Below are 16,857 nucleotides of genomic sequence, written 5' to 3'. Positions count from 1 at the left end.
TGGCTCAAAATTGTTGAATCAAATGACCAAATGTACTGTGATAAAGGTCACTCATAGAGACAAGCCTGCAGAGAAATCATCCAATACTGCACACAACGTCATTCTTTGGGTTTTCCAGCCCACAACTATACTATTTTAGTTCAGTCTCACTGCTCCCAGTCCCGTTCTTCTTGCAGCAGGCAGCTGTTTTCAGTAAAAAAACACTGAGTTTATGCTACCTTCCCGGCTCCAAATGGCAGATTGACAAAGTTACCAGCTAGCTGGGGAACATTGTGGAGCATTTAGCAGCTAATGAGTCAGATATTTGGCCTCAGGAGTTAGTGAAGACCAAAACAGTGTGAATATTGGTCAGGTGGACACAAAAGCCAATCCAAAACAACTGTAGGCATCTGTTTGTTCACAAGCTCATCATATCAACTTTATAACCTATTTTATTAACAGTCAATTATAGATAGATAGATAGATAGATAGATAGATAGATAGATAGATAGATAGATAGATAGATAGATAGATAGATAGATAGATAGATAGATAGATAGATAGATAGATAGATAGATAGATAGATAGATAGATAGATAGATAGATAGATAGATAGATAGATAGATAGATAGATAGGTGACTTCTGAATTAGTTTATAAGGTGCCAAATACTTCTTTGTGCTCCTTGTAGTTCTTGAGATGTTTTTCCTTTTTCTTTCTCCCATTTTTTAAAAAAAATCGTACTTTATTTAGTCTCACATGGGACTACTGTTTTTTTCCTAAAATACAATGACATCTATTGCAAAAACAGTAGTCCCATGTGCCCAAAGACATGAAAAAAACCCCAGTTAAATAGAAAATGTCTTCACATTTGTGCTGATATAAATAAGCATAAATAAACATAAATATTTCAGTTGCCAGCAAATAAGATAGGATGATATGTCATTGTTTTGTTTGCAGCTTGCTTTTATGTGGTCAAAAAATAATTAACACAGGTTTAAAGTTCAGGAAACATCCTTAGTTTAGCATTTAATAAATTCAGCTAATCTGCTTCATCGGAACTGTGTGGGAGTGGATTGACAGTGCAGATAGCAGAAGCAAACAGTCCATCTGTTGTCACATTTTCATTCACATTTTGCTGATTGGTTCATGAGCCCTGCCCACTTAAAACCAAGGAAGACAGAAAAAAAGGCAGAAACTTCCCAAGTGTAACATAAAGTGTGTCCATGCTGGACCCCATCATTTAAGATTTAAGGGCCTTTAACACACAATCACTTAATGAGCAATTCATATTTTCACAAATTAAATTTTCTTTGGATGCACCACACAGTTTTTATGGTGGATAGTGAAGAAAACTGAGTGTTGAATGGCAAATATGACAAAATGCATGTGCTATTAGTTTAAAAAACAACTCTAAACAGGTGTCCTGTCAGTCAGAGACAGTCCATACCTTTGAGGACAGAGATGTGCTGTGGCGTCTCCCCTATGTCCAGGTTGTCAGAGTCTCTCAGCTCCACCTTGTCGTAGCCGTACCAGCCCAGCAGCTCGTTCATGGTGTTCTCTGCAAAACTCTGCAACACACACAGTCGGCTGGTGAGACTCGAGACAAAAGTCTTCATTCATTCTTTCATGTACCATATTGCAGTTTTAATTCCTGCGATACAAGCTGCTACAGTGCAGATAAAAAGTGATTTAGTAAATAAACAGCAAGAAATAAAAGTGAGTATCACATGAAATATAAATGTAACTCAAGGAAACATGTTGACATTTTGATATGATGATGAAGACGCATGCATGATGCAACATTGTAATTTTGTTACTCTATTTGTTACTCTCAGCTGCTGTGCTTCTCCTGAGACCTTGACTTTAAGACCAGCTTCTGAGATTTGACCACAATACCACATTTCAACAACTAATTGGACAGAAATATTATGATCACACTTAGATTTAAAGCTGTGTCCTGAGAAAACCACAGTATACTGTAGGTTTTCCACCTGGTCTCTTCATTAGTACAGATCAACCTAATTGGGGTTAACTGTCCAAACGCTGGACAGCCGAACTAATGGCCCCAATCACAGCTCGCTGTTAACAGAGCGCATTAAAGACTGATAATAACCCTATCACTGCACACTAAGCAGCAGAGAGAACTTATCAAACAGAAACCATAGCACAGTAACGACAGAGTGACAGCAAAGATAAGGCTTTGACTTGTGGGTTTTTGGTTGAAAATGTTGTCTCTGCATCCAAAAATGGCACAAGGGTTAAATGCAACATGGACCACTACTGATTTGTGAGGCCCAAAGCCAAAGAACCCAACAACAACATGCCAAAAACTATTTAAAAAAGACTCAGGGCTGTCATTGAGCTGCACAGAGATGTCATATTTATTGGTTTAAATGGAATGAGTTATCTTCATAGTTCTCAGCGGACCTTAACCCCTAGCAAGAGCCAACTTAAAGGGCAATATGTTAAAACCCCTTACAGTTTTTTTTTGGTCCCCATGGACCGCCGTGTTGCTGACACTGCAGCCTTTGCCAGGCAATAGCAGAGCTTCAGAGAGCCCAGGAGGAGAGCAGACAGGCGGGCCACAGTGTCTGATCCGTTTCTTTTGCCACAAACCTTAAAATTTGGCAAATTTTTGAGACAAAGCAGCCCCACCTCCCTCCACTAGCAGCACCTGCATGATTGATTCACCTTGGCAGAGCTGTTCTCCATTCTTTCTATAGATCAACTTAGGGCTGGGCGATATGGACCAAAAGTCATATCCCGATATATTTAGGCTAAATATCAATATATTCATCGCAAAGTGAGAGCAAATGTTCAGTCGGCTCACAAGTAGTTTTATTGAAACGGTTTATTTACGTGAACATAAATACTGTACAACAACAGGAGTACCTTTGTATTTTTAAAATCAAAGCTCCATAAAGTGCATATTTAAATAAATAAAAACTCAGAAAAAATAGCCGATGAAATAAAATAGGCCAATCTTTTTTCTGAAATAAATATATTTATATGAGAAAAGAATAACAAACATTACAAAATAACTTAATATGACAAACCCTAGTAAGCATTTATATATAAAGAAAGAAAAACATTTGAACTATATAGATATTTGCGATATGGTCTAATTCCATATGACATTTTAACATATATCGATATATCTTTAAATGCATAGATAAATGTATCAAATAATAATGGAATGTATATGTATAAAAATTAAGACTTTTTTGTACCTTTTCAGTTTTGGCAGCCCACCGCACAACACGACACGTTCAAAACAATTATACAATTCTACAATGTCATTTAGCAGATGCTTTTATCCAAAGCGACGTACAAATGAGAGTAATACAACACAAGCAAGGACAGATTACAACTCTTCCAGTGAATTAAGCCTATACTTCTGATACTGCGTGCACAATCGTGTGTGATGAAAAACAACAAGCTATATCATTCAAATACACTCTGAAATGTGCTAAAGGTAATTTACAATAGTAGGTTAGTAGATATACTTCATGACTAAATACAGTGTATTTCAGTACTACACCAAGCCATCATGGTTATCTACCAATCAGCCAAATAGTATTACAGCTGTCACTGAGCAGTAAATAACTCTTCACAGTTAAATATCATCGTCACGCCTTGTGACAAATGTCATCCAAGTTGGGTAAAAGTCACCAGCAGCACAGCAGCACAAAGTGCTCTGCAGATAGTTAGTGCAGGTATGCAAAAATAAACACAACTCTATGCAGGTGAAACAAAAACGTATTTCCTCCATGACAGCCTCTCGCAACACAGTCAATAAATGCTGTACTCAAAACAAAACCATAACCCTGCTAATGCATACAGCCCATTATCACCACACACCTCCCAGCTGGAACATTCCCAGAAGCGTCTATTCACTGAACCCTAAACTATGGTAAACGGTTCAGCTATCGTCTGACTCGCAAATATAGCTGAAAATGTTCTTTCTGGAAACAACCTACAGCAGCGACTGAGGATGAATCAGCTCTAATTATTTGGTCTGTGTGTTAAAATATTAGTCACAGGTCACTTAACTATCAGCTTAGAGGGAACACTCGTCCTCGCTGCTGTAAATAATGTTTTCCACATATTACTGCTGAATACATTTTTGTAAGTGTTTCTTATAATGATAAACACAACAAGCAAATTCTGACTAAATTAGCCTCAGGTAAGGGACGAGCCTGTCAATTAGATTGTGTTACAAGCTTGCAAGGGCAAACACTCACCATGCAGCAGTGTATTTGCACAGTGCGTTGCCACAGTGATGACCCGCCTTGTCGTGCCATTGGTGGGCTTGCTCCAGATCAACTTGACAAGACTGGAGTCGGTTCATTATTTTATAGCCAGTCCCACTTTTACTCTGTGCATTAGCTCTTCATGGCAGCAGCCAACACTCATCAGTCACTGCATCAAGCAGTTAAATGTCAATTATAAACAGCTCCTGTCGATATGTCAGAGCAGGAGTGATCATGTCGGAGTGGTTCAGTGCCACCCAGCACATCTGACTCTTAGATGATCTAAATTTAACAGCAAAATAAGGACGTACACATCGGCAGAAGAAGAGAGAGTATGTGCATCTGTTGTCTGAAGTTGTCATCAAGCTATTGCTACATTCAGAGAGAAAAAGGGTGAAAAATGTGGTGTAGATCCTTAGTAAAGAAGTGTGGGAATGAATAAGCCTTAACTGCTGCCTGTTCATCCATAATGAACCAGGAATGCACCATACAAATGCAAAATATCATTTCTATCTAGATTTGACGGAAAGGATGCTGACCCTTGTATAGATTTAGCATCAATGTTAACTTTATAAGTGCACAAGGTGACTTCCTATGTTTGCAGTAAAAGTTAGAAAAACCAGGCTTGAAGTGACTTGCACACAGAAAGTTCATGTCCATCAACCAGGCTGGTCTATGATGTTTTACTCCAAGAGGACGAGAGAGAGTAAAAAAGTTCTAACTTGAGTGCAGATATCTCTGGAGAGTGTGCACTCACTGCTGGAGGCAGGACTGAAGTATTGATTCGTGATTTCCTGTGGGTGGAAAAGTGACCGTCTCTCAAACCAGAATTTAATTTGGGCAAATAAAGTGAAACTACAAGGTCTCAGTGGAGTTTGTATGTTGTATTCTAGAGTATTTTCACAATAAAATACATTATGCAGCTACCAGTCAAGTTACAGTTTAGATCCATGTATGTCCACAGTCATAGTGAAGATTTTAAGGAAATTTGATTGAAGTATTAAGTATGTGAAGTTATGACGATTCATTGCAGAGAATCGTTTCCAGTGAGAAACATGCTGGACACTACTTTTACAGTGCATAGGACTAACAGAGAGCTTTTCCACATGGTGCACTCAAATGATCTCAACACCAGCAAAAGCAATGAGCTTATAATTAATTACCAGGGGAAGAAGATAGGACATAACGCTGTACTATGACAGTAGACAATTCAAAAATGAATGTTAAGCTATAAATTCTAAGACGTGGATGCTTCACACACTTCTTCAACCCAGAAGCACAGAAGATCAAGTTGGGCACCCCAAATTAGTGTCAGCAATCAAGTATCCGACTAACTATGAAATATGGTCTCAGCCTGCCCTTCGATTTTTGAGTTTATGGCATTGAATAATGGCCAGTAGTGTTTTTGTAGTAAAAAATGAGGGGTACACGGTGGTGGAGTGGTTAGCACTCTCGCCTCACTGCGGCCCTGTGGAGTTTGCATGTTCTCCCCGTGTCAGCGTGGGTTCTCACCGGGTACTCCGGCTTCCTCCCACAGTCCAACAACATGCACTTAGGTTTAATTGATGACTCTAAATTGCCCGTAGGAGTGAATGAGAGTGTGATTGTCTGTCTCTATGTGTTAGCCCTGTGATAGTCTGGCGACCTGTCCAGGGTGTACCCCGCCTCTCGCCCAATGTCAGCTGGGATAGGCTCCAGCCCCCGTGACCCGAATGCGGATAAACGGTAATGAATGGTAATGAATGAATAAGTAAAAATGACCTTTGATGACCATTTAATATCACTGCAGTCTTCTATTCTTAACAGAATTGTGTGTGCAATTTTTAGTGTTTAAATTCCAGTTTTTTTTTTTCATTTAAGGCCAAAAAATGTTTTGTGAGGTCACAATGATCTTGACTTTCAACCACCAAATTATCACCAGTTCATCCTTGAGTTGGACGGTCATGCCAGATGTAATTAAGTTCCTTCTAGGTGTTCTTGCGATATCATTCTCAAGTGAGAATAGGATGGGCATGAGGTCTCACTGAACTGGTTCCTTGACCACATAATTCTAATCAGTTCATCCTCAAGTCCAAGTGGATGATCTTGCTTAGCCTGCTGCCCCTGCAACCTAACCTTGGATAAGTGGAGGATGGATGGAGGACGGACGGACGGATGGATGGTTAAATGGATGATTTCATGGATGGATGGATGGATGGATAGAAAAGCCTAAGAATATGGTAATACATTAAACTTGCATTCAGCAGGGAATATAACCCTACTTCTCAGATAATTTATTACCTCAGTTAGTATTTCCCGCAGCAGCAGCTGTTACTTTTGACTTCTTCAGTTAACTGTAACATTTTGATTGCTTAAAATGTCTTGTTCAATGTTTAGTTGTACTAAAAGAGACTCAAAGGTTTTGGCTGTTGAATTATGGATGCCCCTGGTTAACCAAGCTAATGCTAACTTAGTTAATAACCCAATCCATTCTACACATATGCAGGTTGCAAAAAAACAAGATGCCGATGGCTAAAAAAGGCCAGTCTCAAGGCTTTAAATCCAGAAATTCACATACCAATGGTTGATGTCATGATGACTATAATCTTTTTATACAGTCTATGAGATCTGTGAACAGACAATCCCAAAACGAATGCCTCTGGCCACAGCTATCGCCAGCATGGAGGCAAAAAAACAAAAGAAAGAACTGTCTTGAATGGCCCATCAAGCACGCTGACACAGCATGGACTGTCTGAGTCTACAGCCTGCAGACAACAGGTTGGTCCACTGACTCAATTACCTGATACAAATTCAATTAACAGAGCACCAACACAAAGCGCAGTTTGGATATTGCTTACAGTGGTATTATAGTAAGGTAGACACAAGTGGGAATGAGCCCACACACACACACACACACACACACACACACACACACAGCCGCAGCACACACATTTGTTTAGACTGAGGCAGAAGTATCTTTTTGCATATTTGAGACACTGTGGCACAGTATAGGAGTGACAGAGGCAGATTTCCTCCTGCTTCATCAGCACATTTACTTTGTTTCTAAGCATTTTACAGAGAAATCCATGATGTGCTTTATTTGTATCTCAGAGTAGTAGCACTCCTCTAGGATCGGTTTTGCCTCGGTTTTGCTTTGTACATGCAGAGCATATAGTTTTTTGCCATTCTGTGCAGAAGTAAATTTGCCACACAGAGTAGAAGGACTTGGTCTAAATGCTAGAAAGGCATTATTAATGAAGAATGACAGAAGTTATTGATCTGCCTGTTATGAAATACCACTGCGGTGGGGTGGTCAATGCATAGATGTGGCACAAAGGTGCAGGACACGGTTTCAATTCAATTACAGGTGAAGTCAAGGCACTATGTTGTTGCAACTAGAAGCACCAAACTGCATCTGTCAGAAGGTTTTTGCACATAGCCTGCTAACACATGTGAGGGAACATCTGGAACTCTCAGCGTCAGCATCCAACAATGAAAGGATTTGTCGTGATTATTTACAATAATTAAAGTCTAATCCAAACACTTATAATCTCAGCCTTTTTTGTCAAGGAGGTTTTTAAAAGTGGTGGTTAAAGCAGTGAAGGCTGTTAATGAGGACAGCTCGTGTTTGCTCATGTAACAGCACTTGTGCCTGAACAATGCTGAGTGACAGCAGCGCTCACTCTGCCTGAAGGTTCCTGGAAGTCAGATTTAGTACCACTTCCTGAGCAGAGCTAAAGTTAGGTCCTGACAGCTATATACACAATTGTGTTTTTTTATCCATGGAGACACCCAGTGTTTTCATGGCATTTTGCACCACTGTACATTTTTTACTGAAATGGCCTATACATTTATTTATTTTTTAACTGTGTGTGCACTTTAGTTCCTGTCCATTCTGTGTGGTATTTGCATGTTTTCTCTGTATTCGCCAGGGTTTCCTTCCAAATATTACATCTGTAGATCAGATGAACTAGATGTAGTAAACAATCCACAGGTGTGAATCACAGACTGTATGAAGCAACAAAAAATTGACCGTTTAAAGCGGTGGTGTCAAACTGAGCAATGAAAGGGCCATGTGGCTGCAGGTGTTTGTTCCAACCCAGCAAAAACACACCTGATGCAACAAAGAATGTTCAGGTGGTTGAATGAGTTGAACTAGGTGTGCTTTTGCAGCCAAAATGGCCCTTTCATGGATCAGTTTGACACCCCTGGTATAAAAGAAGTGGATGTAGCCACCATGACATCACCCATTGGTTTGTGGACTACCATTTTGAATCTTGTATTTTTTGGAGGCAGAAGTGACCGTATTTGGACAAAAGGGTGCATCTGACTAAGAACCCAGGGACACTATGTACACCCACTGGGGTTGGGCTATGTCTGCTGAATTGGCATATGACAATATCATATACACAATGGATGAGGCTATCAGCTACCAGCCCAACTCAAACACCCATCTATACCAGCAATCTGACTTCCCCTGGCTCCTGGCGATGCCTTGCAAGGTTTCTGCTACCTAAGTAAGCTTCCATAATTCGGGTAAACCAAATATCAAGTTAAAAGCTATATAAATGTACACAGTGCCATGAACACCTATTGCTACGCCTCTATCTTGGTTGACATGTTGCGTTGGTAATGACTTGTCCATCACTAGGTAGCCAAGCCCTAAAGAATGCCCAGCTTTTTCATCTTTTTACTCTAAATAGGGCCATCATTTAATAAATTAACATCATGTTGTATTTAATTATTTGTTGACTGAAAAAATATTGATTGAAACCATAAACGTATGTGGAAAATGTTTATTTAGGTAATAACTAATTAGAAAAGTAGGGTCATTTTCTTCTATACAACCTGACTTAATTTAAAGATCCAGTGGAGTCGCCCCCTGCTGTCCATTTGAAAGAATGCAAGTTTAAGGCACTTCTACAGCCCCTAAATTTTCAGACTCAGAGGACACAACCATCTATGGTGTGAACCCAAATGGTCCAATTGGGGTGTTTCCAAGTCTAAACACATTGATTTGAAAATTATTCTTAAAATAATGAAAGTGAATAAGGTAAAGACGATCTATATCTTAACTGAGAAGCAGTAATTTCTCCAGAAGTTTCCAACACGGTCATTGTTACGTCAACTCTTAAAAGTGAACTAAAAGTAACAGTGCTCTGGCAGACTCAAAGGGTATATACTGGCAAGCACAACTACATGGATGAAACCTTGAGAAGAAAAATTCTTCAATGAGAAAATCCTCCTTTTCAACAAATGACTTGGAGCATAACCCAACCTGAATGCACGCTTAAGTAAAACGGATGTAGCTGTAAAATAACCACATCACTGAGACAAAAACACAGCATCTCTCTGTGTCTCCCTTTCCTTCCTACCATCCTGTCCTCTGTGTCACCCTACTACTTTGAGAAAGTGGGAGTGATATTAAGAGTGGAATCTAATCCTGGTTGGCGGCTCATCAAAGCGGCGGCACCAACTTTGGCTCTGGGTGAGCTGGGGAGGAAGAGGCGTTGGAGGCACAGAGGCAGCTACAGATGTCTATATGTCACGCTGGATGTATAGGCTTTTTATCTGGTTTAACACAGACAAAATCTCTTTTTATCAGCTTTTATTCATCCCAAAGACTTTCAAGAATAATGTCGTACAGAACAGAGGTACCCTGGAAGCGCAGTTTATGTTTCCAGCTACCAAACTGTTACATGTTAGAAAAGCTCAAAAAGGCAGCATTTGCTTAAATGCATGGATGGTTACTTCAGTGGGTCCATTCATCTTTCTTAGGGTTGACCTTTCAAACCTGCCACCATCAAAATTTCCTCTTGACCAAAATTTTGGTCCATGCCAGGGTTATCTTTAAAACAAAAAGTCAGGAGCTCCCTAAGTTTGGTTCTGGGTATTTCGCCTCCCCAGATAGTTAATAGAAATCACATTTTTTTCCTATAGAACCATCACATATCAAGAGGTCCACTTGTAAACCATAAACATACAAATGTAACAGACAGGTTGCCATTATGTTTGCTTAGCTCAAACATGCTGCCAACAGGTTCCATTCTGGTCAGGGCATTTCAACCAAAAACTGATTGGTTTCATACTCCAAAAAGTTGTTTCCCAGCTGGAACCAAGAAATAGCAGGTTTTCTTTTACCTGAAGTTTTAACTGAAGGGGACATGTCATATTCTGCAGGCAGGGAAGAGACGGTCCATACTGTAATATGTAGTTACAGAATATGTGATCCACCATCTTGCATTATGTAATGCCCTCCATTGATGATGCATCGTTGATTACACTGGTTCCACTTCAAACTGCAGGCTGGTTTACTAGATAGCACCAAGGTCCCAAGAATTATGAACGGTTCAAGAACCAGAGCCAATTTGGTGGCAAAAAATATATCTTGAGTGCCAAAATGAGATTAAAATATACATCTATGAAATTTACTTAGAACATCCTGTTCTCGAAACCCTTTAAAAAGCTGTGGGACTGTGGTCTTTCCTCTGACAATAACATTGGAATAAACTCTACAGTCTTTATTAACCACAGTGATGATGAGACGACAAATTCCACCTCTAGTACTGTGGGGTGTCATGATAACTGCAGCCTTTAGGAGTCATACCAAACTTTACACATAGTGTTTGGTCAACAAAGCAGTAGCAATGGAAGCAAATTGACATGGTCGAATAAAAATGAATGACAGCAGGAGCTGATTGCTTGCTAATCAGTGTGGTGGATGATGGCCTAAAGCAGAAGAAGAACACAAAGGGTGCCATTTATATCAGCTGAGAACATGAACTGGAACACTACGATGGCAAATCAACAATTGAAAGATAAAAACATTGGAACAACATTGCCTGATATGATGACTCTCTCTTCTGCTGCAAAATCACACGGTAGGGTCAGAATTTAGAAATGAAAGCATGGCTTCATCCTGCCTTGTATCAACGGTTCAGGTTGCTGGTGGTGTAATTATTGTGTGGGGAATATTTTTTGGCACACTTTGGGCCCCTTAGAACCAATTGAACATCATTTTAACCAACCTGAGTATTGTTGCTGAGCATTTCCATCCTTTTATGACCACAGGGTACCCATCTTCTAGTGAGTATGTGCACCAGTAAAACACACCATGTCATAAAGCTCAAATCACCTCACACTGGTTACTTGAACATGACTGTATTCAAATGTCCTCCACAGGCACCAGATCTCAGTCCAATAGAGCACCTTTGGGTAAGGTGGCGTCATTGACAAACAGCCTGACAAATCTGCAGCAACTGCCTGATGCTATCATGTAAATATTAACCAAAATATGTGAGGAATGTTTCCAGCACCTGGGTAAATTTATGCCATGAAGAATCAAGGGAGTTCTGAAGGCAGAAAGGGGTCCAACCCAGTACTAGCAAGGTGTACATAAGTCTACCATTATTGTCCTCATAATTTGTTCCCCCTGCTGAAGTGTCCATGTATATGGGATGCCTTTTGTGGAGCATTAGTTGATACCATAAACTGTAATTATGGACTACATGACAGCTCTGCGTTATCATGAATCCCATTCCTTTTCTGAGCAAAACCAATCCTGTGTTTCATTTAAGTGCAATCAAACACAGTTAAAGTTAAAGTTGTTGGTTTTAAGAGTCTTTACAGGACAGGTAGTGATACACTCAGGTCTGTCACAATAACTACTTTTTGTTGGACAATATATTGCCCCAGAAATAATCATGATATACAATACTATTTTCATTTTAATACCACTTCATGCCACTAATGATAATATAACAGCTTAATAATGCAAGTACTGTTCAGCCTTTCAAAGAACAATCACTTTTAATTCGTATTAATATCAAATTCAGACATTGGAATTGGAATGTATTAAACATATTCGAACATCCCAAATAAACACACCTCGCAAAAACATAAATAAAATGAAGTCCATCCAACCTAATAGAGCCCAAATCAAGTCCAAGGCCAGGTCCAGTCAAGACAAGAGTCAGAGCAAATTGTATCCTGTTCAAAACCATAAAAGTGACTTCCCAATGCTAATATGGTAACTAAGGAATTCAAATTGATAGAGATAATCTAATGCATAAACAAGACAGATCTATCTTCTACCACCATTTAATCAACTGATCATCAATCAACAATCAGGACCAACATGACCAATAGCCGAGCCTGAGACCAAGACAATACCGAGTGCAACAAGGCCCAAGACCTGGACAACTGCAAGACTTAAATAAACAAGTGGTCTCAATACTGAATTCAAGTACTGTAGCCCTGCTCTCTGTCTCTATTAACAAAACATTGCACTTCAATGAATATTAAGCATTTGGCAAGGGCGGTGTAGAGAGTTTATATTCTACATGTGAAGTGCTTTGGTTAAAAAAATGTAATTACTATTATTAATATTCATCCCATAACAGACAATATACTGCCAATCCAGTTCCTCAGTGGTTAGGACCTTTGTTAACCTCTGCATAGTTTTTTCTGCTCATTCAACTAAAAAATACATTAAGATGATGTTCCCAAGTCTTCAAATGGACAGAAGAAAAAAACAGCTCTTAAATCTGCCATCATGATGGTTAATGTGTTGGTGGCATTCTTGTGCAAACAATGTACAATATATGGACATGACAATAATTTTGCTGAGCTCACAAAGTCATTCAATCAGGTGGAGATACTTTGTCTACAGATAAACAAGCTGGCACTTCTCGGCCATATATATTCAGCAGCGGATAATGATGAAAAACATTTGGACCTCCACAGTAATTCCCCTTGTTTCCCTCCAGTAAGACCTAGTCGTGGCCAGTAGGGCTTGTGGTAATGATGATGGTGGGAATTGGATACCTTGCGGGTAGAAACCAGAGCAGGTCACTGTACACCGTGATAAAATTCCTGAATCCACACGCCAAGTTTCCCTTTTGCCTCCTCCTTCTCCTCCTCCTCTACTTCTCCACTTTTCCACTCCCCTGCTCCCTCTCTCCTCCTCTGCCTGCCTCTCCCTCTCCTCTGCTTTCATTTCCCTCTACTTTCCTTGATATCGGATCCAGCAGAGACACTCAGGTTACAGTTTTTACAGCTTAGCCAGCCCCGCGCTGTATACATTCCTTTCTCCACTGTTTCTTAAACCACTCTCCAGCCTCTCATATCCCCTCCATGCCCACTCCTCCTTGTCCTTGATTACTCACCGGGGCTTATTTTACCGTGGCACACATTAAGCAGCCAGATGAAGGAAACACTGTCAGACTGTTTGGTTTTGCAGAGTATGATCCCTCACAAGGGCACATTGTGTATCTGTCTGTGTGTGCGTGTGTTTTCGGCCTGTAATATTGAAGATGAGAGGAACTACAAACTGGGTCTTTTTGTTCTGAAAAACTGGAATAGAAGAGAGTTTTCTACAGGAAACCAATACGTTAAACTAGGCTATTAACATGCAGCCATGGCACAGTTTTAATTAGCTGCAGCTTCAGATTTAAAGTCTGATTTCTATCAACACTGTCATAACCCCAATGACTTCATTTTTATATCATATCAGATATTTATTTAATATCATTCAACTTCTCATAATGTCACAATGAAGGTATTGAAAAAGAGGCTGCAGCTATTTTCTATCTATGGATCAGTGTTTTCCTAAATTAAATCTGCAGACAGCCGCGTAAGTGTGTCAACGTGTGTAAGCATGTGTTTGTGCGTGTGCGTGGAATCGGAGATGAAATTCAAGGTTGCGTAATGAGCTACAATCGAACTTGTTTAGCCTTCGAAAGTGTTTTGACACCTTAACCACATCTGCTGCTGCGTTCAGAAGCCTTCCCCTGGTATTGGCAGAGATGCTGGAGTTGTCATGAGAAGAGTAATGATTTTTTTTTCCCTAAGCACCAATAATGCAACACCATATCTGCTGTATTTTGGACTGACATATCTAAAAAAAAATGTAATTCAATTTAGCCAAAAATCCCAAAACTTGCCTCTTTTTTACAGTCATATTACAGTCTCTGACCCTTGACCCTAACATCGGATAAGGAAAAAGTCCTAAAAAAAATGATATAATAAAGAAAATGTTAAAATAAACACACAAGCTATTTACAGTTTTGTTCGCTCAGGTTCATCTTCATATTCAATAATCCACAATTTGACTGATCACAGTTTCTTACACTGTGCTTCCAAATCAAATAGCAAATTAAGATGCTTTTATATTTAAAAAAATGAGATGTTTAACTGACACGTCAGCTCTGCAAAAAAATTCACAAGAGATGTCAATTCCCTGACTCCTGAATGATGACTCGCCTCACAGCATCTATCATCTAACAGCACAACTCACCTGCAAATAAAACATCACTTCTGACTGACATCGTATAACGACATGGTCAATCTGACAAATTACAAGAAGGAGACGTTTAATTAGATTTTTTTTCGCAGCACAAATAGATTTATGGTAATATTTTCTCTCTGCTGTAATGATAAAAATGACCAAATAAAATCCGGACAGACAGCACTTTATTGTGCCTAAATGATGCTCATAAAGATTTCATCCATTCTAAATGCTCCACTGAGACTACCCTCAAGTGCTCCCCTGATAAGAAATAAGGACATTTCTACATGGAGAGACCCCCACCACCTCCACCCTGCAACCCTCCCTCCTGTCACCAGGACCAGACAACAGGAGGATGGCTTTTCTTCTCAAACTGAGGACTTTTTATTCATTTATTTTATCAAGAAAAAAATAATTGAAGAAATTCACTTTCTCTATAACTCAGATGCATTTCAGGCAACAAGCAAGGACAACTCTGAATGCAGCTGCAATTAAGTAAATAACACTCAAGGAAGATACCTACAAGTATTACACTGCTAAAAATGTAGATTTTAAAAGGCTACATTATCATGCTTTATTACTGCCTGTTCCTCATTGCTCCACCAGCAAAGCATCTAGATTGCCATCAATAAAATCATCATTATTATTTATGTTTTAAAATGAGAGAACAAGAAGTGTTGACACCATTAATGTATTTTGGACCTGTCTAAATACAAAAAGGCTTTATTCCAGGGTTGTTTCAGGACTCGCTCACAGCAAGCATGCACGCTCGCTTTTCCCCCTCTCACAGCCTAAAAAAATCACAATTTCCACAATTATTCCCGATGTGATCACCTGCATATCCACCCAGAGCAGCAGAGTGCAAATGTGTCTCCTGCCAAATGTGTACAAACAATGAAGAGATGAAGACAAAGCGGACACACAGCCTACCACCCTCTCTCTCTCTCACACACACACACACACACACAGACACACACATGCCAGGAACACTTTCTTTCCCCCCACAATGAACCGCACGGAGCTCAAATATCACAATGTGCACCGTGCAAATACAAAAAAAAATAGAAACAACGTGTGGGTGAATATTAGGAGAGAAGCGTGCAGGCCGAACGCTGGGGACAATGTGCTTCTTGTCGGGTGCGTAAAGCTCACAGACGCACATCTGGATCTCACGCCTCTGGGCAGCTGGGCAACACATAAACACACACCTCGACTTATAGAGGCAAAGCCACGACGTGGACCCGCAAAAAGCATCGCGGATAGGCGGGTGTTCCCCCATTGATTTATACTAATTATGCACATTGGCTGCCCTCCGTTGCGCCGTAGTGTAACAGTATTAATAGTAATAGTAGAGGCACTGTTGACGCCTTCACTGACGCACTGGATTTTCCATTTACTCTGGGCAAGCCATGAAAGGCAGGGCACACAAACAGCGAAATTGTGACATGAAGCGACAGGAACGTACACTGTATTCCTCATTGATTCAAAACTTACTACAGTAGCAGTGAATGGGTGCCGCATCCATTGTGCAAGGCGGTATACTGGCAGGGTGCGCTGCTCGGGCTGCCATTCAGCGTGGATATATGACAATAGAACTTAAAAAAAATCATAAATCAAAGTTTGACTATCATGCAGCCTATTGAGTGCATATATTCCACTGCCTGGTTTTAGTGCTTCTACAGACATGCATGCTCCTCACAAGCTCTCCACGCGTAATCACATGCAACCGGGCACAGATCCCCTTTTACCTTCATCTCTTCATTTATTTCCCTTTTCACCGGGTGAGCTGGTTTTCGGCTTCTTTTATTTTCCGGAGGTCTGCCCTCTTTTTCCATCTCTGCCATGTTTTCTCTGAGATACTTCTGTCAATATTTGCGGTGAGGAGGGGAGTGAGGAAGGGGGTGAGAGAGAGGCAGCGGCAGCTGTTTACAGTCGCCAGACGGCGGATGTCTTGCAGCTTTTCAGCGGCCCGTGTGACGCTGGTGATGCCGCCGAGGGCTCGCGGTGCCCGGCTAAGTCAGCCATCTTCTGCCCGTATCCTCCACGGTCCGTGCACCAGTGGTGAGCCGCCTCTGTGAGTCAAAGGAGAGGTTGAGTGAGGGGAAAAAACGAGACAGGGGGAGGGGCGTCCGCTGAAACATTATATGACGCGTTGATGATCAGAGGTAGGCTATTTCTTCTCGCTTTCCCATGGAGTGCAATCAGAGCAGTCACATCCACTTAACGCTGCTCCCGCATGGTGACAGTCTGCAGGCAGCAAACAGGTGCCCACACAGGCATCCAGCCACACATTGTTCTTCAAGGGAGTCTTACTAGGGCTGGGCATTAGTCTTTCTATCTGTCATTTAACACCACA

The 16,857-nt window shown here is 40.5% G+C and overlaps 1 protein-coding gene across 3 annotated transcripts in view; it reads right to left on the bottom strand.

Moving 5' to 3' along the window:
* The window catches only part of sobpa (sine oculis binding protein homolog (Drosophila) a), a 53,549-nt gene extending 36,952 nt beyond the window's left edge, over nucleotides 1-16,597 (bottom strand). For 2 of the 3 annotated variants that reach the window (XM_059352654.1, XM_059352656.1), the window contains exons 1-2: nucleotides 16,250-16,597; nucleotides 1,429-1,549 (exon numbers count right to left, since the gene is read on the bottom strand). In XM_059352654.1, the coding sequence (XP_059208637.1) occupies nucleotides 1,429-1,549; nucleotides 16,250-16,345 (217 nt within the window). In that variant the 5' untranslated portion in view covers nucleotides 16,346-16,597. Of the gene's footprint in view, nucleotides 1-1,428; nucleotides 1,550-15,995; nucleotides 16,107-16,249 lie in introns of those variants that run through there. The other variant, XM_059352655.1, reaches the window with a different exon arrangement.
* Between the last annotated feature and the right edge of the window lie 260 nt (nucleotides 16,598-16,857).

This window comes from Centropristis striata, chromosome 16 (genome assembly GCF_030273125.1).
Source record: "Centropristis striata isolate RG_2023a ecotype Rhode Island chromosome 16, C.striata_1.0, whole genome shotgun sequence".
In the NCBI taxonomy this organism is placed as follows: Eukaryota; Metazoa; Chordata; class Actinopteri; order Perciformes; family Serranidae; genus Centropristis; species Centropristis striata.
Note: the sequence above shows the minus strand (reverse complement) of the source record. Positions and strands in the feature narration are given on the sequence as shown.